The following is a 23,913-nucleotide window of genomic DNA, read 5'->3' as shown; positions in this document are numbered from 1 at the left end:
ATTACAACAAAATCCTTGGCATTGTAGGGGTGATTTCTTTTTTTATTTGTCAGAAGGCTAGAATCAATGCAGTCTAAGCACAGATTTCTAACAGTTAATGATGATATTTGATGGACCACCTGGATTTTTAAGTTCTGATGAGCCCCAAAATAAAAGCCCCTAGGCTCTGATGCCTTCTGGACTGACCCATCCACACTGTGCATCTGAGAAGCTGATGGCTCTCTTCAGCTCATACCAAAATGCTTACTTCTACAGAACAGGGAATGTGCGAAGATTTATGTTCAACTTTCAATACACTATTACAAGAAACATTTTCAATATGTGGCCTTTTCAAACGTTAAGCCTAGCATAATGCTCTTTCTCTCTGTTTCTTTTTCCTCTTTCTTTCTTTTTTCTGGTGAGGAAGATTGGTCCTGAGCTAACATCTGTGCCAATCTTCCTCTATTTTGTATGTGGGACACCGCCACAGCATGGCTTGGTGAGTGGTGTGTAGGTCCACACCCAGGATCCACACCTGTGAGCCCTGGGCCACCGAGGTGGAGCGTGCGAACTTAACCACTATGCCACCAGGCCAGCCCCTGTTTCTTTTTCCTTTTAAATTCATTTTCTTCATTCTTAGCTGTTGTCAAAACATTTTATTTAAATGAAAAATGCTTGAGGGAGATGGATTTTGTCCATGGATCCCCCTTCTATTAGTTATGCATGTATATAGTTTCTACCTTTCTCCCTCTACTTTTAGCTTTCTCCCTGGAACCCAGCACACATTTTGTGTTTAGTATTGCATTTATCAAATTGTATTTTGTATAAGATTCATTTTTATGTTTGCCTGTTTCTCTAGGATTGTGAATTCCTAGAAATCTAAAATCTTATGGGTTTTTTGTTTACCCCTCAATGTCCTGTGTGTCAGGGGTGCTCTGGCATTGCTTAATTGAATTGAACATGAGCCTGAACAAACAAATGACACTTTAAACCTGGACATTTCATAGATATAGGCTGATATCTATCCAGGTGGTTTCATAGCCTGATGTTTTAGTCTAAGTCATCTTGTTGTTTACTCTTCTTGTTTCCCTCCCACATTTTCCAGATGAGTATCTTTATGTGTACGCTTCTCTGAATTTGTTAGTGGAAATAATAATAATAATAATTTATGAATAAACGTTGGCTTTTTAAAAATTATAATTGACATGTTTTAAGTAGTCTCTAAATTTAAAAATTGAAAGTTTTTTTCACCTGAAGTTTACTGTTTTTTTTGGATTCTATGAATATCATGCATTTTTTGTTGTAACTGTAGGGGAGGAAGACATTTCCTCTACCCTCTCTGGGTTTGTCTGGCCCGAGAACGAATTAAATTCACATGAGACAGAATAGCAGGAGAAAATTAAAGAAAGCTTTATAACATGTGTACATGGGAGAGGCTCAGGCAAGCTGAGCAACTCGCCAAAATGGCTGAAGCCCCCACCTTAAATATCATCTTCAGCTAACGACAAAGGAGGATGTTGGGGGTGGAGGGGGAGTCGATCATGGGAGATTACCACACAAGTACAGTAAACAAAATGCAGATTTAAGTCCTTGCCTTTGGCATTGATTAAGAGTTTCTAGAGATAAAGTCATCCCTGTTCTTCCTGGTACAGAGAGGGAGGCATCTTTACTGATGGAGATTTCCTTTACAATGGAAATACCTCCTAATAAAGGGTAAGTAAATTCTACTTTTCAGTTGCTTTCCTGTCTGCAAATTAACCAGCCCTAAATCCTCATGCCAAAGAGACATATCTTGGGGTGGCCAATTCCAGGCCCCCACATAGCAAAAGCTCACTAAATGCTGAAAAGAACTCAAGAAGCGTTGAATGTGCCAGTTTAAGAAAACCAGCTGCACCAAATGAGAACCAAATGAGGCTCATCTTAGTGTGCTTATATACATCTAGTCATAGAGCTTTCTTTTCAAGTGCAACTATCAATGCACTCTTGAAATACCATAATGCTAATACTTTTTGTAGCAGAGCAGTAAATAAGATTAATTTTAAAAATACTCTTTCCTTGTATAGTATTTTACACCTTTTTGTTCCCCAAAAATGCTTTTATGTGCACTTTTCAAATTATTTTGATGACCTCATAGAGAATTGTAGAGGTCTCTGCCTCCCAGTTTATTACTCTTTTCCTTACCCTGCATAGCCTCCAAATCATATGTTCACTTCTTAGTCTACTACCATGAAATTGTTTAATGGAATAAATGAAAGTCTAGAATGCTCTGTTATAGCATAAAATTGCTGTATAACAGATAAAATCTAAAATCATCCTTGAAATAAATCTGTTTAGAACTGAATCTATTTGAATAAATGTAATCACTTTTCTACCAAAGAAAAGTGGCATGTCTAACTAATTTTTTATTATACAACCATGTGCAATTTGAATTTTTGAAATATTTATAGGGTAATGGCAATATGATGTATCTACTTTATTTACTGTGAGAGACAGGATCTTTTGTCAGGAGCGTGAATTTCTGACACTTCACCACTTAGCACTCATTTATTGAATTCATATCTTGCTGGCCATTAATAAACCAACTCTAATATATATACTCAGTGGTTCTGGAAAGATTCAGAGCTTACAAGGTAGTTTCCTCATATTTTCTATTAACTTTCTCATGTTTATGGTTTAAAGGCCCTGCTGTGTACTCTGGGATAAATGGCAGGAAAAATCATTGAAATTTTGAAATTTGATATGTTTAAAAAAGGAAATCCAGGGGCCAGCCCTGTGGCCTAGTGGTTAAGTTAGGCACACTCCACTTCGGCATCCTGGGTTCAGGTCCCAGGCGTGGACCTACACCACTAGTCAGTGGCCATGCTATGGCAGCAACCCACAAAAAAAATAGAGGAAGATTGGCACAGATGTTAGCTCAGGGCGAATCTTTTTCAGAAAAAAAAAAAAAGGAAATCCAAAAGATCTCCTTGGTGTGGATTCAGATGGGTAAAGGAAAAAGTTTTTGTATTCGTATGCTTTAAGTGCACTGTAAATCATGAAGTAATCCTCTTGGTATTGTCAAAGATAAAACTGGACAGTAGTTAAGAACAATAAGGATAAACTTTATTCAGTAACTATTGCAATAGGGAGGATCCAGCGGGAATTGAACTCAACTTCAGTATGCGCAGAAGTAACTGGGAGTATTAAAGGAGAGATGAGAAAGTGAGGAGGGAGACTGAGCTGGGGCCTTGTGCAGAGTCAGGGAAATGGACATTTACAAGAAGTGGGAAGGGATTGGTCAGTGTGATCTGTTTTTGTTAATTGATGCTTACCTGCAGAAGAAACAATCTTCTGGAATCTTTTTGACTGGAGGTAGTAATGCAAGTTAGACCAAGGTACCCACCTGGCTGGGAACCTTATCTCCTTGAATGTTTGCATTTCAAAGAGAGGGCTCTGAGGTCCTTGAGTAGACAGTTCTGGCTGGTGGAAGATTTACATCTCGAAAGGGGAGAGAAAAGATTTATAATTGCAAGCTTTCTAAAGTAACTGCTCTAAGAGGGAGTTCAGGGGCCTATCTGCCTATCACCAGGTTTTGGCTGGAACAAACAGTATATTCTCCTGGCAGCATTAAGCTTTCTCAGGTAGGCACTTTAAGGAGGACTGGAATGATCTTAGGGATATGGACTTGAGCTGTTAGAAGCTATGTTAGTGCTTGTTCAAGTCTCCTAGTATGTGTATATGAGGGAAGCGGGTAGACAAAATCATTTGTGCTGAGAATCTGCAGTTTTTATAGAGCGAGTTTGCAGCCTAGTTGACAAGAGGGCTTGGAGGAGCCTGACTGGAGTGTTCAAAAAGAGAGTCTGTGTCAATACATATTATTTTGAATGACTTGAAGGTATAGAAGGCAGATGATATATATTTAAGTTAAAGAGCTAATTGCTGATGTGAATACATAATTTATTCACAGTGACTAGAAAAATTAACCAAACCCAAACAATGATAAATATAAATGAATTAAATTTCTACACTTACATGATCTTAATTACCAAAATAAAGTAGGTGGAAAATGTGACTTTGTGTAAAAACATACTTGTGGATTTTATAGATAATGAACCCAGTGACTGAGACAGTTGCTAAAGGCACCAACATTTATGTTTGCTGAGTAATGATATCATGATCACGATCATGATGATGATGACAATGGTGACAATGACAATGATGATGATGATAATAGCCAACATTTATTGAATACTTAAAATATGCTCCAAGGACCTGGCATTTATTATACTTTGAATACTCTCACCAGGGAAAGGCAGTGTGTGCTATTATCACCCATATTTTACAAATGAAGACTTTGTGGCTTTGGTTAATAACCTGGCCAAGCTTACTTAGAGTTGGGGTATAAATGCAGGCAGGCTGGTTCCAGAATGCTTGGTCTAACCATAGGGCTGTACTACTTGGTTAGCAGTAGAACATCCAGATAAAAATAAATGGTTGCCTACCTCTGTGCTCTGCATTGCTTGGTTCACACTTAGAGAGCTAGGTTTCTCTTCGGTGTTCCATTTTAGGAAGGGCAGTATTGAGCTAGATTGTGTCTTGAGGAGCATACACAGGGGCATGAGGTGTTGTAACCCACATATAAGTACTGGTTGAGGGACAAAATTATCTAACCTATTTAAAAGGGATATATAGAGATCTGTGGAGGGGCAGGACCTAGTTGTATGTATTCACAAAATTGTGATTAGTGAAAGAGAGGGGACTCACTCTGTATTGCTAATAAGAACTGGAACTGTTAGGTAGATGTTAAGGAGCACAGGGTTCAACTCAAGGAGGGAAGCACTTTCTCAGTGCTGCTAGCCAGTGGAATGGTTTCTTCCTGAAGCAATGAATTCCTCAACACTGAAAGAATTAGAGCAGGGAATATTCAGCATCTCTCAATAAAGGCTGACTCCCTTGATTCTATGAAACGTGTTAGTGTTGTGTTCCACCAATTGAATAATAACGTGTCTGAATATGAACAAATTCAATCCCTTGGTGGATTTGTTCCCAAATATGGAGTGTAAATGCATAATGCTATCTTTTGTGTTTTGGAGGTAGAAGAATTTCATTCTAATTTTACCCTCTGTTTATTTGCAGTTTTCTATGTTCCTTAATACCTCAAAGTTGAAGAAGCCTAAGTCCGTTTTATACATAGCAGAACTGAGCCTTCCACAGCATTTCAGTATCCCCAAGAAAATCTACTTTCCTCAAATTCCAGAAACTCAAGCTAAATTGACTCAGTCTGAAGGAATTGAATCTGCAAATACAACAGGTAATCAGTAACATGTGGACTGCAGTTTCTAACACTGTCTTAGGCACTGTGAAATACTAAAATATAAAGAAGAGATGATGCCTACTAATAGGATGTTCTTAATGTAATTGAAGAGATAGTTCAACTACCAATTATCAAAAGATATTTTGCGTTATAAATAAGCAGTGTACTACATCACCGTAATATAAATTAGGTACTGAATTTGGGTGCTAAATTACTGGTACTGAAATTTGCAGGCTTGTCTTTGTTAAAGAAAGTTATCTGATGAAGACAATAAGTGCCCTTTGAGAAAGGTGAACTCTTGCGTTGGAGTAAACTTGGTTACAGAAGTTGTGCTGGAGTTGAGGCTTAGGCTGGCTCTAAAGGATAGGAGAGATGTTGATGTCAAGAGCATGTCAGAGGAGAACAATACCATTTATGAGTAATATATCTTTGGTCTGGACTGGGGCCTTTATTAGTTGAGTACTGTCAGGGAGGAGGAACATTTCCTCCACCCTCTCTAGGTCCTTCTGGCTGGGCTACGAATTAAATTGTCATGGGACAGAATAACAAGAGAAAATCAAACAAAGCTTTATAACTTGTATACATGGGAGAAGCCCAGGAAAACTGGGTAACTCGCCAAAATGGCAGAGGCTGTTGCCTTAAAATACCATCTTCAGCTAAAGACAAAGGAGGATGTTGTGGGTGGGGCTATCAGTTATGAGAGATTAGCAGAAAAGCACAGTAAACAAGAGTCAGGTTATTCTGCAGATTTAAGTCTTTGCCTTCCACCTTGATAAGAGTTTCTAGAGATAAGGTCATCCCCCCTTCTTCCTGGTACAGAGAGGAAGACATCTTTACAAATGGAGATTTCCCTTAGAAATGTAAATGTCTCTTACAAAGGGTAACTTCTACTTGGTTTTCAGAGCTTTTCCCATGTCTGTAGTTTTTAAAAGTAACCAGCCCAAAATAATCCTTATGCCAAAGAGACGCATCTTGGGGTGGCCAAACCTGATCCCCCACAGTACCTACTCTTGGGCTCCTGGTGGTTCTTAATTCCGTTTCTGTGATCAGAAAGGACTAAGCCAGATTTAATAGAATATTAATAAATTTACATTATTAAATACAGTGATAAGATGTAAACAATGTGACTAAATAATTTAAAGTATTCAAAATTTACCTTTTTCTTTCACTTCTTTCCAAGCTGGTGGATAATTATAGGAATATAATTTCTTTACTATGGCTATTCCTACAAGGTACAATAACTCCTGTGTCATGGATTCTAAGTTACGTTGTGCTAACTTTGGTTTTGTTAAGTGTTCATTTATTATTTTCCTATGACTGTGTTAACTATAAAATATTTCTAAATCTGAAATGCTGGTTGCAAATTATAAGGTACAGGGTAATCTGTTCACTTTGCCTTCCTAGGATCTGAGATCCCAGATTCAAATGCTAAGTGGCCAAGCAGGTCACAAGGATTTAAGAATTAGATCTGGTCTAAGGCAACAGGGATGATGGAGCCTATGACAAACTGGGGAGTAGATGCCCTGTCTAAACGTTCAAATTCAAAACAATAAAAATAAAAGCTTGAGCTAGCCAAACAACTGTGAGGGCATATTTGACTCACCAGCTATCAGTCTGAGACTTCTCATGTCAAGTTGTTGTCTTTTTTTAAATCTTTATTACCTCCAGCTTTTCAATGTGCTGAAGTGAAGCATTTATTTTGATAACTTTTTAATTCCTTTTGAGATCACTGGATAAAGCTTTGTGTATTATAAACTCAGTTAAGGTTATCAGTCCAAGCAATTCATTTATTCAGCCATTCATTCAGCAACACTACTGAGCATCAATTCCTTTGGGCAAAATCATGAAAACTGCAATATTTATCTCTTTTAAAGACTAACAGATAAGTAGCTCTTTTAATAGAATAGGATAAGTGATATTGGTAGAGAAGCACTTATATAGAGTGTGTTTACAACTAAAACTAGCATTAATACAGTTAATTATATAGGATAATTCAAATTTTAAAGAATTTCACTCAGTGAAAACACATAGCTAAAGATACACAGCAAAGACTTGAGATGAAACTCACAGTACAGTCTTACTAATGAAGACTGGCGTATTTAGATGCTGTTTAAATATCAATAAGTATGAAGTTATTTATATTTAAAAGTCTTTCAGATAGTTTTCTAGGGCTGTTATTTTCCTTTCATATCAATTATTAACTGTCCATTTTAGTAAGAAGATTATTGTGAGAATTAAGAAAAAATAGAACTGCAAAAAATTTTAAAAGATTATGCATAAAACTTCTAAAATGTAATTGGCCTATCAGGGTTCAAATCTAACTTGATCTATAGAAGAAGATTTCGGTCCAAATTTCTGTTTCCATTTCCTTCAGCATACATTTAAATAAAGGAGGTTTACAAAAACAGAGTGTTCTAACTCAGCATAGTAGCAGGTCAAATAAAATACACACCCTAGACAGTGTGCATTCTGCTCTTAAGCAGTGGACTTGGTTAATGAAAAGGAAGAGAATGTAAGCATTTTAACTTTAATAAATAACATTCTATTGGAATTTGAGACAAAGAATATTAGAGCTAAGGGTTTAAAAACTTATTTTTATGGTGTAAACCAGTTTGAAGAGAACAAACCAGCAAATTCCTAGCAATAAATATAATAATATAGAAACAAATCCTATTTTTTTATGAGTGGCATGGGGAAAGAAAGAGATGACACACATTTGTGTGGAGAAGTAGAGACAGCTCCTATCACAGATTGCAGGAAAGGTCTGGGAGTGGGGTCGTATTTATAATCTCTTGAACTTCTAAACTCACCAAAACAATCTAGTTTTGAGGTATTAAAATTGACTGTCTTCTGCCCTCTCATATTAATGTTGCCTGTCAGTCTTTACCTTTTTGAAATTCTTAATGAAATTTCTGATTAACAATAGCTAATACCAAAATTATTAAAAAATAATCTACTTAAATCCACATCTATTTTAGCCCCATCATTTGGAAAAGTATTATTTTTCCCATTCTACCATTTAACATTATAATGCTTTCATCTGAAGAAGACAAAGCTGTAAAGAAAGTTCATGTGCGCACAAGTAGGTGCATCAGTCTTTGCAGATGTGACAGATGTACGTGTATGACAATTTCCCATGGAGAAGAGACACCACCTGTTGTCCCACTTCATAGATCTCAGAGATCCTGTGACTCCTTTATGTTTGTGGACTGGGTTGGGTCTAATATTTATTGATCACTGACAATGTGCAAAGCACTGTGATGGTTGGTTTGTATACTTTTTCTCTTTTAATCCTCCCAATAGATATTTCTGTCTCAGATCCCATCTAAGCATTCAGCCCCGTACTTGCTTATCCAGGACTCTTGCATTTCTCATAACAACCTTTGCATTCTGTTATTAGTCTTCTCAAACATCCTGTTCACTCCAATCTTTTCCCCATCTCCACCCTCCACTGGGCAAATGACTGTGCCTCCTCTCTCACGGAGGAAGGGGGCTAATGAACACACATTCTTCCTTAACCCCCTCGTCGCCTTCCCTCATCTCTGAAGAATAGGAACTATCAATCTTGCTATGTGTGTCTTTTATCGTGTCCCAGATAACCTGTTCTTGGGCTCTTCTCCATCATTTATCACAGCTGCTTCTCTGAGAAGTAGTTCCTTCACTTTTGGCTCCCAGAGTTTCTCAAGCTTCAGTAACTAAAGAAATTCATACCTTTCCCAGGGTAAACATACTTCCCAGTAGAGGGATCTGCATTTGCATTTTCTGTTCTTGAATGACTAATTCTTAACTTCTCATGTCTCGTTTTTGCTCTGCCACCGCAGCACAACAGTCAGTTGCTTTCTAATTATCAAATCCAGGGGGCCGTCCTCAGTCTACATCTTACTGGATCTCTATTGCATTTAACCTGGATGATTAAGCATCTACTCTTAGAATTCTAGACATTTGAGATAAGGCTTTATCCTTGTTCCCTACATTTTGTCATATCCTTGACAAGATTTCTTCTCAGTCTCTGTGAGTTTTTCTGTTTATCTCATTACTGTGGGAATCTTTAAGGCTCTTTTCCTACTGGGGCTGTCATTACTTTTTGGCATCCCCTAGAGGATTTTGTATACTCCCATACTTACAACTACCATTAACATCACCAACATTTATCTTTATTCTTGCCATTTTCCTTCTATTTTTAATTTATATATTCAGAAGCAGACTAGACCTGCCTACTTTTAAATAGCAAAGAGATATACAGATACATCCCTCAAATTCAAAATGAATGCACTATTATTCTCCATTTATTTGTTCCTCATCATATAATCTTTATCATTTCATATAATGGGACCTGTCTCTAGAAATCTAGGCATACTGCTCGAAGCTTCTCTCTTTTGAGCCATACCTGCAATTCATCTTGTAGTGCTAAATTTTCTGTGATTTATTTCCTTCTCTTTTTCTCTACTCCCATAGCTGTGATGCAGGTCTTCATTAGCACTTTACAAATGGAGAAAATTACCGCATCTACCTCTTCTGAATAACGTGCATATTTTATGAGAAACATGTTAAGAATATAAATGCTATGATATACTTCAAACGTTGGCTATTAATAATATTCTAATCTTGTCACCTTAAAGCCCTTCACCTCTAGGCACAAGAATGATTAAATCTGACCATGAAATATTACTGAAACATTTAGTAATTTCAGGGGCAATTTTACTTTGATACCAAAGAAGCATAAACTTTATGATTCTTCACTTTTTTGATCCCCTTTCCTAGTCTCTATACCTAGTTTTATGTTTGTAATTTTACATGCTTCCTCTCAAAGAAGGCCCCCTACATTGTAAAAGCCTCAGGCCCCATAAAACCTGGACTTTTACCTGGGTGGAGTTATTGACCTAAAATCACATCTACTTGTGGCTCTGGGGATGTTGAAATTTATGGACAGGAAGAGTTTTATGGACCTTAAGTAGGCAAAGGTAAGCAGCAGCCCTCCAGTGGACCCAGGAGCACTTATCTAAGTCACCTCCCCAATATAGAGGGTCCTCTGTGTTCTGTACCACCCATGCAAATGTGTACAAGAGCACTCAAATGAAACGCTCTGGGCTGGCTTTGCTGATCCACTTACACAGAGCTCGAAAGCCTCATTCCTAAAGGTTATCACTTCAATTTTTAGTTTTTTGTGTTGACCCAATTTCTTCTCTCTCGAGGGATATATGGCGGATATGTTGGAAGCACATATTGTAGGAACACTGTTCTTCTCTCCCTGCTCCCATCTAATTCCAATTTTCTTAATTTTCTAATATTTGCTAGTAATCAGCTGTCTAATAGGTAACAAATATCCACTAAATCCTTCCATGACAGCTGTTTAATATGTAATGTGATTGTAAACATTTATTATGAACTAACACTATATGTAACTCTACCTGTTTTACAAAGATTAAATGCATTATTGTAATAGCTAAATTATCCTTCAGTATTAAAATGACTGCAAAATTGCTGCAATAAAAATAAAATTAAGTTCCTGCTAAACTAAAATGTATTAAATATTCTTTGAAATATAAACCCTACATCTCTGCGTTATATCAAATAACCACAAATACATTTCAAATAGAATAGAAAAATAAATTTCATTTAGCAGAGTATCATTTTAATGTCAGTTTTAATGGTTAAACTGAGTTTAATTGAAGCAATCTACTATATTTTATTGTCAGCATTGCCAGGGGTCACCTAATGTTAAAAGTGTGCTGTAATTTTCTCAGTGTCTTGAGTTAAGCTTATGGTATTATTATATTTGTTATATTTGTTTTTAGCAAAAGCTTTTCAAATTTGTGGACTTTTTGAAATAGGATTTCTTTAATTCACTTAGAAATATAATTCAAATACATTTTTCACATAGAATCACCACAATTGTAAACCATCGAGTTGAATTACAGTCTATAAAAGAATGGGATGAAATTCTGGAAGGACATCAATAATCCATATACTACATTGAAATCTCATAAGATCACAAAGGACAAAAGCCAGGAAAAGCAAGGAACATACAGCTCTGTTGTTGATCTTTAAATTTCATTACAAATATAATAGGTTCTGTTATAGTCTAGCTTCTGAGAAGACTTGTAAGCAAAATCATATAAGATAATACCTGTCATTTGAATTTGCATCAAGTGAAAAATAAAAAGATATTTACCTATACTTCACGTTCAAAACTTTTTTCTTCAATTTATTTAGGTATTTCATTTTTGACAGCATTATCGAGATATCATTCACATATAATGCAATTCGCCAATTTAAAGTGTATAATTCACTGTTTTTAGTATATTCATAGCTATGTGTAACCATTACCACAGTCAATTTTGGAACATTTACATCACCTCAAAAAGAAACCAGTACCCTTTAGCTAGCGACCCCCTATCATCCACTCCTCCCTCCAGCCCTAAACGATCATGAATCTACTTTCTCTTTATATAGGTTCGCCTGTTCTGGAGATTTCATATAAAAGAAATCATATAACATGAGATATTTTGTGACTGGCTTCTTTGACTTAGCGTAATGTTTTTATAGTTCATCCATGTTTTATCATATATCAGTCCTTTATTCCCCTTAATAGCCAGGTAATATTCCATTGTAGGACTATACCACATTTCATTTATCCATTCATCAGTTCATGCACATTTGGGTGGTTTCTACCTTTTGGCTAAGATGAATGATGCTGCCATAAACGTTAGTGTACAAGTTTTTGTGTGGACATATGTTTTCTTTTCTCTTGAGTACGCACACGCACACTCACCTGGGAGTAGAATTGTTCAATTATATGGTAACTCTGTTTAAACACTTGAGGAACTGTCAGATTGTTTTCCAAAATGGCTGTACCATTTTACATTCCACCAGCAGTGTATGAGGGTTCCAGCATCTCCATATCATCAACAACACTTGCTATTATCTGACTTTTTTATTCTAGCCATCCTAGTATGTAGAAATGATATCTCGTGTGGTTTTGATTTCCATTTCCCTGGTGTCTAATGATGTTGAGCATCTCTCCATGTGCTTATTGGCCACTTATATTATCTTCTCTGTATAAATGCCTATTCAAATCCTTTGCCCATTTTTTAAATTGGTTTGTCTTTTTATTATTGAGTTGCAAGTGTTCTGTCTATAGTCTAAATACAATACCTTATCAGATACAGTCATGTGCTGCATAATGATATTTTAATCAACAGTGGACATATATGATAGTGGTCCATAAGATTAGTACTGTATAGCCCAGGTGTGTAGTAGGCTATACCATCTAGGTTTGTGTAAGTGCTTTCTGTGATGTTTGCACAACAATGTAATTGCCTAATGGCACGTTTCTCAGAACATATTCCCGTTGTTAAGCAATGCATGACTGTTTACGATTTGCAAATATTTTATCCCATTCTGTTGGTTGTCTTTTCACTCTCTTGATAGTATTCTTTCAAGCACAAAGGTTTTAATTTTGATGAAGTCCAATTTCTCTATTTGTATTGTTGTTCTTATTGCTCTTGCTTTTAATATCATATCTAAGAATCCATTACCAAATTCAAGGTCATGAAGATTTAGCCCTCTGTTTTCTTCCAAGAATTTTATGGCCTTAGTTCTTACATGTAAGTCTTTTCTTTTCTTTTCTTTTTGAGGAAGATTTGCCCTGAGTTAATGTCTGCTGCCAATCCTTCTCTTTTTTCTGAGGAAGACTGGCCCTGAGCTAACATCCGTGCCCATCTTTCTCTACTTTATATGTGGGATTCCTGCCACACCATGGCTTGACAAGCGATGCCATGTCGGCACCCGGGATCCAAACCAGCGAACCCCGGGCCGCCGAAACAGAACGTGTGGACTTAACCACTGCGTCACCAGGCCAACCCCCTTACATTTAGATCTTTGATTCAATTTTGAGTTAATCTTTGTATTTGTTTGAGGTAAGCGTCTAATTTCATTCTTTTGCATTTGGCTATCCAGAGGTCTCATCATATTTGTTGAAAACACTATTCTTTCAGCGTTAAGTGATGTTGGCAGCCTTGTTGAAAATCAACTGACCATAGATACATTGTTTATTTCTGGATTCTCTAGTTTATCCCATAGATCAAATGTCTGTCCTTACTCACTGCCACACTTTTCTCATTACTATTGCTTTGTAGTAAGTGTGACTCCTGCTACATTGTCCTTTTTAAACCATCTTGTTTTGGGATCCTTTACAATTCCATATGGATTTTAGAATCAGATTGACAATTTCTACAAGCAAGCCATCTGACATTCTGACAGGTATTGCCTTGAATCTATAGATCAATTTGGGAAGGACTGTCATCTTAGCAATAGTAACTCTTGCTCATGACCATACAATATTTTCCCATTTCCTTAGATATTCTTTAATTTTTTTTGACAATGTTTTGTAATATTAAGAGTGTAAGTTTTGCACATCTTTTGTTAAAGATATTCCTAAGTATTTTATTCTTTTTAGTAATATTATAAATGGAATTGTTTTAATTTTATTTTTAGACGATTCATTTCAAATGTATAGAAATATAGTTGATTTTTGTATATTGAAATTATATCATGCTACCTTGCTGAATTAATTTTTTAATTCGAATATGTTTTACTGAATTCCTTAGGATTTTCTATATACAAGATAATGTCATATGCGTATAGATGGTCTTACATCTTCCTTTCTGAAATGAATTCTTTTTATTTCTTTTCCTTGCCTGATTGATCTGGTAATACCTCCAGTACACATTAAATATAAGTGATCAGAGGGGACATCCTTGTCTTCTTTCTGAACTTAGAGAAAGAATCCAGTCTTTAGTGGTTTAAGTACCATGATAGCTGTAGGGTTTTCACAGATGCTCTCTGTGAGGCTGAGGAACTTCCCATCTATTCCTAGTTTGTGTCATTTAAGTTATCTAATTTTTGACATACAGTTGCTTGCAGCATTCTCTTACATTCCATTTTATTTCTGTAAGGCAGAAGTAGTGCATCCACTTTCATTTCTGATTCTAATAATTTAAATATTTTCTCTTTTTTTCTTGGTTTATGTAGCTAAAGGTTTATCAATTTTGCTGATTCTTTTCAAAGAACTAGGTTTTGGTTTCAGCAATTTCCTCTATTGTTTTCTCTTCTCTGTTTCACTAATTTCTCGTTCAATCTTTATTAGATTTTTTATTCTACTTTCTTTAAGCTTTTCTTTAAGGTTAGGTTGCTCTTCTTTTTCTAGTATCTTAAAGTGGAAGGGTAGATTACTGATTTCAGATCTTTCTTCTTTTTTTCTTATAGGCATTTACAGCTATAAATTTCCCTTAAGCACTGCTTTAGCTGAATCCCATAAGTTTTCAAATCTTTTATCTTCATTTTCATTAAAGTGTTTTCTAATTTCTCCAGATATTTTTCTTGACCCATTGGTTGTTTGAGTGTTTTAACAGTTATAATAGATGTTTTGGGAGGCAAGTTGAAATATTAAGAAGCACTCAATACATAAATGAGATAAGCATAGAGCTTCTCTGTTCAAAACTAGAGAAGATGCTCCAGAACTGTCGGCTTGCCCTTCCCCCACCTCTTCTTGTATCCCCAACAGTGACTCATGAAGCAGATTCTCATAAGGCTCTGATGAATACAGTCTGAAAGCCACTGATTTACTCCAACCTCTATGTTTTTTAGATGAGGAAATTGAAACACAGAGAGGTTGAAGAATTTAATGAGATTCAAGTAGTTAGTGGCAGAATTCACTCTTGAACATACATCTTCAGCCTCTTTGAGCAAATTCAACAAAGATAGATTGAGAGCTTACTGTGTGCAGGCAGTGTTTAGGCTCCAGAGATATAGCAGTGAACATGGCAGAGAAGGTCCCTGTCTTTTAGAAATTTGATGTGGAAAGTTGTCCTGGTGTTCGCCATGCTTGGGGCATCTACTCTGAATGACATTTTCAGCATTGGCTCCCACTCTTCTGTGGCTCATTCTTTCATTCCATCTTGTGACTCAGAGTATTACTTTTTTGGATAACTAGCCAGTTAGATGTACCGAAAGTGGTTGTAGCATAGAGAAATATGACTAGCCACATGAGAATTCAGTGCAAATTTTGACTTTAGCAATATTGCTTCAATAAAAGGGTCTAGCCCTTGGTTTTTGATTTTAAATGTAGTGACTAGATTGACATGTTAGATAGGTATAATTGTCAGCTCTGTTCATAACTCTCAGCCATTTGTATTTTACATAAATTGTTTCGACCAATGTGGTATCTGATTGAAAATAATTGCACGGTCTTCTTTCCCTGTTTGATCAATTTTTCTTTTACTACTTGACAATTCTGGTGTAATAGTCACTCTTATTTTATTTTTCAGAAAAACAAAATGAAGATGCGATTTTATTTTATGAATCCACTTTATATTTTCGAGCATGGAGGTTAAAAAGGGATTTTAAATTAAGGTTTATTAAATTTAATGCATAGAACTTTAGTGAAATTTAGAAATGAGTAAAGTAAATAGGTAATTTAATTGTACTTACATAGTTTAGAAAATCCTCTGATTTTGCTTGTCACTGCTGTATCATTTTATTTTTTGGTGAACAGAGTATAAAACTTCTTTTCATTTTTAAAAAATAAAAGTCAGTAGAAAAATAATATCTGAAGCAGAATTTGTCTTTAAGTTTGTGAGCAGTTGTAGTACTCATGTGAGTGCAATGAATGCTAACTAGTGGCATATTCCATTGTAATATTACGCAAAGGTGTAATAAAACATAATGAAGGTATTTGAAATTAGCTTCTTTGTAACATTATGTCTGATTATTTACCATTCCTACAGTTAGTAAGTTTCTTTATTTTACCATTAAACATGGAATCTTAGAGAATTTTTATTTTGTCTTTTATGTTTAAAACATTTTGATCTTTGTCTTTTGTGTTTTAATAAGTACAGTACTTATGAACATCTTATCTACAAATTTCAGAGTCTGACCATTGATATTTATATTTTATTGATTACCCTGCTTTCTGTAATGCTTTTTATCCTAATCTGAGTCATTGATATATGCATCACCTTTGAAGAATGTGTTCATGGGCAGTAACTGAATCCTCTGCTCCTATTCCCTAATCACACTTCTGGGTGCAGGGCTCAGTCCTATTGATCAAAGTGTTACTGTCCTCAGTTCACAAGGATGTCTCATGTCACTGCTCACAGATTCCTTGGCTGAGTCAGAAAATTGGGTCATGTGCTCTTGTGATCTGGCCTCAGCCCAAGCAGCTTCTATGGTGGGCAAATGATTGGGCTGCTGAGAATAGTCACTCCCATCTCTTTCCACTTCAGGGTAGGTCTTCTCCAGTTCTTTCCTTTGCCCCACCTGTTGGGGGGTTATAATCTGCTTAGAACATTGAGTTTCTCCCTTCTGTATGAACTTTCCCTATTATATTTAGAAGCATCATTTTTTTTCTCATTTTATTTCCACCGAACAACCTTGGTGTTTCTCAGAAAAAGATATTTTAGACTTGCAGTTAACACTGTGTTTTTTGCGATGGATGTTATACAATAATGTATAAATCTTTACCAGAATAATTGAGCTGTAATTGTGTGATTCTGCCAAATTGTAAGATAATATGGAGAGAAGGAACTGGAAATGCCTACTGGAAAAGTTAGGAAAGAATTTCTGTGAAGGATTGATAGCTTGGATTAACTTTTTGGGGCATACTACATGTTATCTCACATATAAAAATGATTTAATTAATGATCTATAAGTCTATATCCATATCTAAGCTGTGTTGCATTTCATGTAATTATTTATCCTAAAATTTGTAGTGTAGTTGTAATATTTCTACCGATTCCATTCTTCACATTTTGTTACTTTTTAAAACTTACGTTAGGAACTTCATTATATTTTATTGAAGATTAAAAAGGGTTTTATTTATTCGTTTGGATTTGTTTCAAAGGATTCAAATGAGGAAGAAGTCGAAGTTCTTGTCCTCAGGAAGGTTATAGACTCGTGGAAGTGATAGCAATTTGTCACATAATAACCTCTATATATAATTCAAACTGATAAGTGCTTGTCTGCTTAGCTTTCTGGTCACTGGCTTTTCTATTCACCTGGTTACCGAAATTGTTTCAGGGCTTGAGTTGAGCACAGTTGATTCAAGGAGAGTCAGACTTGGAACTTTTGCTGAAATTTTGGAGAAGGGATGGCTTTTTTTTTCTGCCAGGCTTACTAAGCTGGTAGGATGTAAGTCTGGGGTAAGTGGGGAGAGTCTCCAGGAATGAGGTCAGCACAGAGGAAAGCAAAGTCAAAAGGCAGAGAAAGATGACGTGTCATGATTTCAGGAGCATCTCTGGATGCTGTCATTGTAAAGGTGGCCATTCCCTCTGTACATGCCAGTTATTGAGTCCATAAATTACCTCTGTAGCTCCTGCCAGTTTTAGTTGGGTTTCTGCCACAAATGAAAATGACTTGAGAAGTGCAGAATCCAAAGCTCTTTCCACTCTGCTAGTGGTTGCCAACCCTGGCTGTACTTCAGTGGCACCTGGGTAATTTTTACAAAATACAGATTCCGGGCCCAACCCTAGACCTACTGAATCATTCCCAGATTGGAAGAGGTCTGGGAACCCGTATTTTAAAAGTTCCCCTCCACATCACTGCTGTAGTTAACCCAGATATTCGAGCTAGGGAACCACTGCTAACAGTGTAAAGCCGCCACTTTCTAGCTCCATTTTACAAATGGAGAAAGTCAGGCCCGGGAAATTTAAGTCCCTTCAGAAGGCCATGTAAGAGGTCTCATCAAGTCTCCTGAGTAAGCACTCAGGTCCACTAAGTTTATGTCTAAACTTACGTTCATGTTATGTTGCTGTTTCCGTTATGCTCTGCTGCATAGAATAGTCAGACTGCTCTTTGGTCCTAGGTTAGTAGTTGTCTTAGTTTGAATCCCTAGAAAATGAAGCCTGAGGCAAGAATTAAATACCAATGCTTTACTGGGGAGGTGCAGACTCAGGGCAATGAGTGAGAAAGAAGAGAAACAAGGAAGGAAAGAATAGGAAGCAAAGCAATGAATGATGCATGAGCTGCAGCCTCAGTGTCCACTACTTACCTCCAATGAATAGATGCAACAGATTGCTCAGCAGGCGTCGGTTTTGAAAAGCTATGTGAAAAGAAAGTGCCTGTGAGCAATCAATGTGAGAGAGGAAGGAAAGGGATTTTATCTTGTGTTTACCTCTTATCTCCTGTTCCTGTTGGCCAGATTTTACTCCATGGGAGTTAATGGTCCTAGGCTTCAAGGTGGCATTCCCTGGCTCCATGGAGTGCCAGGTTCCATGCCCTACCATGGCAAGAGGAGCCAGGAATTCAGATTATGGGACTGATTTTCCTGTCTGTAGAGCAGCATCCAAGGGGTTGGCTCCATTAGTTCTGAAGGAAGTTACAGGTTATCCTCAGGCAGAGGAACGTGGGGATGGGACAGGTGGTTGAGGTTGCTGGAGACAGTGGAACCAAGGGAATCTCAGGAAGCACATACAATGTATCCCAAACAGGAATGTTGTCTTATTTTTAATATTTTAAAGAATTCCACTAGTTACACTGTCAGCAATTTTCAATATGGACAATGTCCAATTTCTTTCCCTTTCCCCTGCCATCTGTGCTGACATGCTTCACCTCAGGCCCTGAGCCAATTCTCGTCTCAGACCTGGGATCTAGGAGCTCATCAGTGCTGACCACCAGTCTCCAGTGTCATCCGTGAAGTCTCAAGAGGACTATTCCAATATTAAATCTGGCAGCACTGGTTCCTCATTTGCACACTCCCATCCTTGTGATGCATCTCCTTCTGTCCTGTGTGTTCCAGTCCCCAGGTATAGGTTTCTACTTTATTTCTTAAAAATCCACATTGTCGCCAGGCTCCTTCCCTGGGTACTGGTAGGCTCTTCCTGCCATCCACCCTTGTTCTGGACAGCCCAAGGCCCCTCAAACAAGAATCTTACCCCTGAACATGGGATCCTGGGTCTTTCTTGACTGTGGAACAGGACTCTGACATCAACCTGATCCAGTTCTTCTTTTCTCTGGACCACTTGCCTGATTATAAGTTCACTTCCTGCTTTTGAAAATCCCAGCCATAACTGTTGCTTGACTAATATATGCCTTTCTCATCTGCCTGCCCTCCCATACCTGTCCTCCCACAGTCAGAGTTTACAGCTTGTTCACTTGCCATTATGTGTCTGTCCTGTTCTAACCTTTGGGTTTTTTGTCAGCTTCAAGTTCCTTCTTTCTGTGCTGCACCATGCAGCAATGAGACGTGATTGTGTCCTATATTATCAAGGAAAATAGATATACTTGAAGTCAAATAATTTGCTATAACCAAGTCAAAATAATTGTTATATCCAAGAACGTATAAGTTCTTTATCCTTATAGTGTGTTTTAATATAGGATATTTTTAGATCAATCAGTGTCTCATTTTGCTTTTTATTGTTTTATATCTATGGACATAGAGCCAGCAAGCAAAAAATATGTGAACTTTTAAACAATGTCTTCTTCTTTGTATTAGGTCTTCAATAGTGAACATATGCTACGCAAGAATACATTTCGGGAGACATTTAATCAAAGATTGTATAAGCCTTTCCCCCTAGTTTAAGTCCCAGAGAACGTGCAGTTTATGGGCTGCTAACAGCTCATTCAAACTAATTTGCACACATAGTAAATCAACCCACAAGAACTTAAACATCAACTTTGTTCAAAGCAGATTTTATTTTTAATACAAGCCAATTAGAGAAAGTTTATAATATTCAGAATTGAAAATGCAAAACACAAAGTTAATTTGCTGTCAGCACTCCTTTGCTCCCTTCCCCGTGGAGGGGTTAATTAGCAAGTGAAATCTTATTTTAGTTCTTTTCTTTTGGAAATTTTGTCTTCTTAAGAAATTACATGAAAAAAGACAACTTCCTAGTTAAAATACTGGCAAGCTACAACTTCATGGTAGACTCTCTCTTATTTTCCATTAAATGATCCATGATGACATACAGAAATTTAAAAATTCAATAGCAATGGAAAGGAAAGATAACAGTCACCCATTTACATAAATCCTATGAGGAATTTCCAGTAATTACTGAGCTGATGTGGCCTGATTGAAAAACACGTTTAATAGCCTCTGCAGGCCTATGCTCAATTAAAACATAATTTAGGTGTACAGAGGAAACAGTCTAGTCCCATTGATGCAGGGTCAGCGAGCCGAAGAGTCGAAAGAAAGATTTCTCGGACTCTCAAGGTCTGGCAGTAGTGCTCTTTTATTTAGAGAATAGTGTGGAATAGCATGGGGACAGGACCCATGGGCAGTCAGAGCTGCTGCTACTGCTGCAAACATGGGTTGAGAGTAGGGCTAAATTTAAGGCATAGGTATGTGAGTTATCTCTTTACAAGACAAAGAAAAGAATATGTAAAAAAAGTTGTTAAAATGGTTTCAGAGCAGGTGGGGTCTGGTTATTGGGTGGTCCTATAACTCTAGATAAGAATCAGATCAGATTAAGTCAGGATGTCCTATGCTTCCCGGAGGATGTTGGTGGTCGGGGGAGTCAGCTACTACGTGAGGTGACCAGACAAGCACAATAAACAAAACTTAAGTCCTTGCCATCTCCATTAAGAGTTTCCAGAGATAAGGCCATCCCCCCTTCTTCCTGGTGCAGAGAGGGAGACACCCCCACAGATGGAGACTTCCTTCACAAATGCAAATGTCTCTCATAAAAGGGCAAGCAAATTCCACTCCTCAGAGCCTCCTTCCTGTCTGCAGTTTTTAAAAGTAACCAGCCTAAAATAATCCTCATCACCATGATCTGCCTTTTCCTCTGAAGTTTATTATCTCCACCTACCAGAAAACCAGGAAGCTGCTTCCTCATTGCATACCTCCTAGTACATAGTAGGTGTTCAAAAATATTTTGCTAATGAATGGACATATGTGAAATACCTTCCAAGGTGGCCCTCTATTAGCATTTCTCTGTTGGCATCCCTCTTGAGAAAACAAACCCCCTGGACTTCAAATGACTGTAATTGTAGGGGAAAATATGGAGGAAAATCATTCTACCAAGGATGTATAAGATCCAGCATGTCAGTCTGGTGGTGGTGGCAGAGATGGGAAGAGTCCAAGTGGTTTGTGGTGCATGTTGTCAGTGAGATTAGAGTTTATCCATTAACAGGAAGATAATGAAATTTCCTAAGATGTAAATTTTCCCCTAGATTATTTGAAAGCTGCCAGTGGATATAAGTAAATATTTTCCATACATCCAATGGATAGACACCGTTTGATATAGGAAATTGGCCCAAGTGTGTGCATTGAGCTACCTCCATGTTTAGGTCTAAGAGATCACTGCAAAGAAAAAGGGGAACGAGACCATGGACAAGTGACTACCCAGGAAAGATAACCCTCTCTTATTTATAGGAGCAAATGAGAAAAGAAAAAGATAGAAGTAACATTTTTAAAAGCCAGAAGATAAAAGAGAGACACCTGCGTTCACACTTAAATGGAGTGTAGTGAAACAGTAGAATGGCAAAGACGAGAGAAATTCTGAAAAGCAAAAGGAGAAAAAGACACGTTATTTTCAAAGGATTAAAAATTATATTGAAGACAGAATTACCAACAGCCACAATAGAAGCCAGAAGACAATGGAATTATAGTGCTGAAGCAAACTGTCAGCCTGGAATTTTAATTCCAGTAAACTATCACTTAAGAGTAAGGATGAAATAAAAATATTTTCAATCCAACAGTGAAATTGAGACAATTTAAAACTCACAGATATTTACTAAAAGAACAAATGCAAGACCTATTTATGATGAAGAAAATTGAATTCAGAAGAAAGAATTGGGATCCAAGAGCAGTTGTTAATGAAATGCTCAGTAAATGTGGGTAAATCTCAATGAACTTTGGCTATGGAAATAATAATATCAAATAATTCAGATGGTATAAAAGCAAAGTGAACTCAGTTATTAGACAATAACTTTATAAGGAAGGAGTTATTGCCGTAATAGGCATTTGAAGTTCTTATATTTGGGGAGCACAGGTTTGAACTATTTCAAGACATCTTTATGTAAAGTGTGAATGTTGAAAATTTCGGACAACCAAAAAATCAAGAGGTGGAATGTATAATTTCTAAACCAGTGGAAGCATAAAAGGAAATAAAGAAAACTTGATGAGTCCAATGGAATACAAAAACAGAGAACTAAAGAAAGGATATAGTCAAGAGAGGCACAAAATGAGATATTAAGCACAAATGTATCATTAATCGTGATAAATATAAACAGACTAAACTATAAAAGTGGAAAGTGAAATGCAGCTTTCTACTGTTTACAAAATCACCTGGTAAAATATCCAAAAACCTATACCAGGTATTTACTAATTAAAAAATATCTGGCATAAATATATTAATATTAGAATAAGTAAACTTTAAGACAATTAAATGTATTCATTTAAAAAGGAATAGTCCAATGTAGAGAAAAATTTAGAACTTATTTCCACCACCTAACCACATAAACTCAAAATGAATAAAGCAAAAATTGGCAAATATGGAAGGAGAAATGAACAAATCCACACCTAGAGTAGGAGATTTTATCATACATCTCTCAATAATCGACAGATCAAGCAGACAAAACATTAGTAAGGCTCTACTAGACTTGACCAATGCAACTAGTAAGATTAGGTTTTCCTGTACTTATTGAGCCTAGCTTGGCTGTGCTGGAAAAAATTGGAAATCCTTGCCGTTTGCTTACTACAGCACTTTGATATCTCTGTGTGGCCCTTTTCTTGTGCTTTAGGGCACCTGGGAGGATGTGCAGGAATTCGCTTTCAGCAAAATGTGACACAGAACTGCACACCAGTTTTTCCTGCTTGCAGATACTTAGAAACTTCACGGAAAGACCAGTCCAATGTCCTCAGCCATTTGGGACTGGTTAGGGAAGAAGGGTCACATGCCTTTCTCTTAGCATCTCCCAGACTTTCTTTTTTTTTCCTTAATTCCTACTTCCCTCTCCTTTATTTTTGTCCTCCTTCCTTCTTCCCTTCTTCCTTTTTTCCTTTTTCCCTTTCCTTCTTTCTTTTCACCCTTAAGTATTATATTATTTTAGATCTTCCAGGTGATAGAAAAGCAGAAGTAGTTCAGCCTCTTTTGATGTGATAAAACCCATTTTAACCCATATTTCAAAAATTAAATTTGTCAATAATTAGTATGGATCTTTATCATTTTAAATTATTATTTTATTGAATAGTATAATAAATTTGACAATTTATGCTGCTAAATCATTTCAGAAAATGGTTTTTCCTGAGTGGAAGATAGTAAACTACATTTCTACTAGTGAAAGCATTTTACCAAATAAATTAAGCACACTCTAAAAATTGTAGTTGCTGAATCCTCTTCTTTTTTATGTGAAGGTTATGACGCACTTCATGTTTTTGATATTAAATGAGGAAACTCAGTAATGAGCAATTGTTAGCACACAATGGATCTGTCACTTACTTTATCAAGAGTATTTGTGAGACAGATGCTCATGTGCCAAGAAATAATAAAGTAACCAGAATGGGTACAATTTTAACTAGCATGTGATTTGGTCTTTTACTTGTTTAACAGAAAAGAAATCTACACTAATACTTTCCAGTAGTAGATGGAAGTGGGATTAGCAAATAGGCCAAAAAATTCTCTGAAAATATAATTACTCAT

The 23,913-nt window shown here is 36.6% G+C and overlaps 1 protein-coding gene across 2 annotated transcripts in view; it reads left to right on the top strand.

Moving 5' to 3' along the window:
• The window catches only part of CFAP47 (cilia and flagella associated protein 47), a 431,185-nt gene that overhangs the window by 254,444 nt on the left and 152,828 nt on the right, over positions 1 to 23,913 (top strand). For both annotated transcript variants that reach the window (XM_046672810.1, XM_046672809.1), the window contains exon 45: positions 5,095 to 5,269. In XM_046672810.1, coding sequence (XP_046528766.1) covers positions 5,095 to 5,269 — 175 coding nt within the window. The remainder of the gene's footprint in view (positions 1 to 5,094; positions 5,270 to 23,913) is intronic.

This window comes from Equus quagga, chromosome 10, assembly GCF_021613505.1.
Source record: "Equus quagga isolate Etosha38 chromosome 10, UCLA_HA_Equagga_1.0, whole genome shotgun sequence".
Taxonomy (NCBI): domain Eukaryota; kingdom Metazoa; phylum Chordata; class Mammalia; order Perissodactyla; family Equidae; genus Equus; species Equus quagga.
Note: the sequence above shows the minus strand (reverse complement) of the source record. Positions and strands in the feature narration are given on the sequence as shown.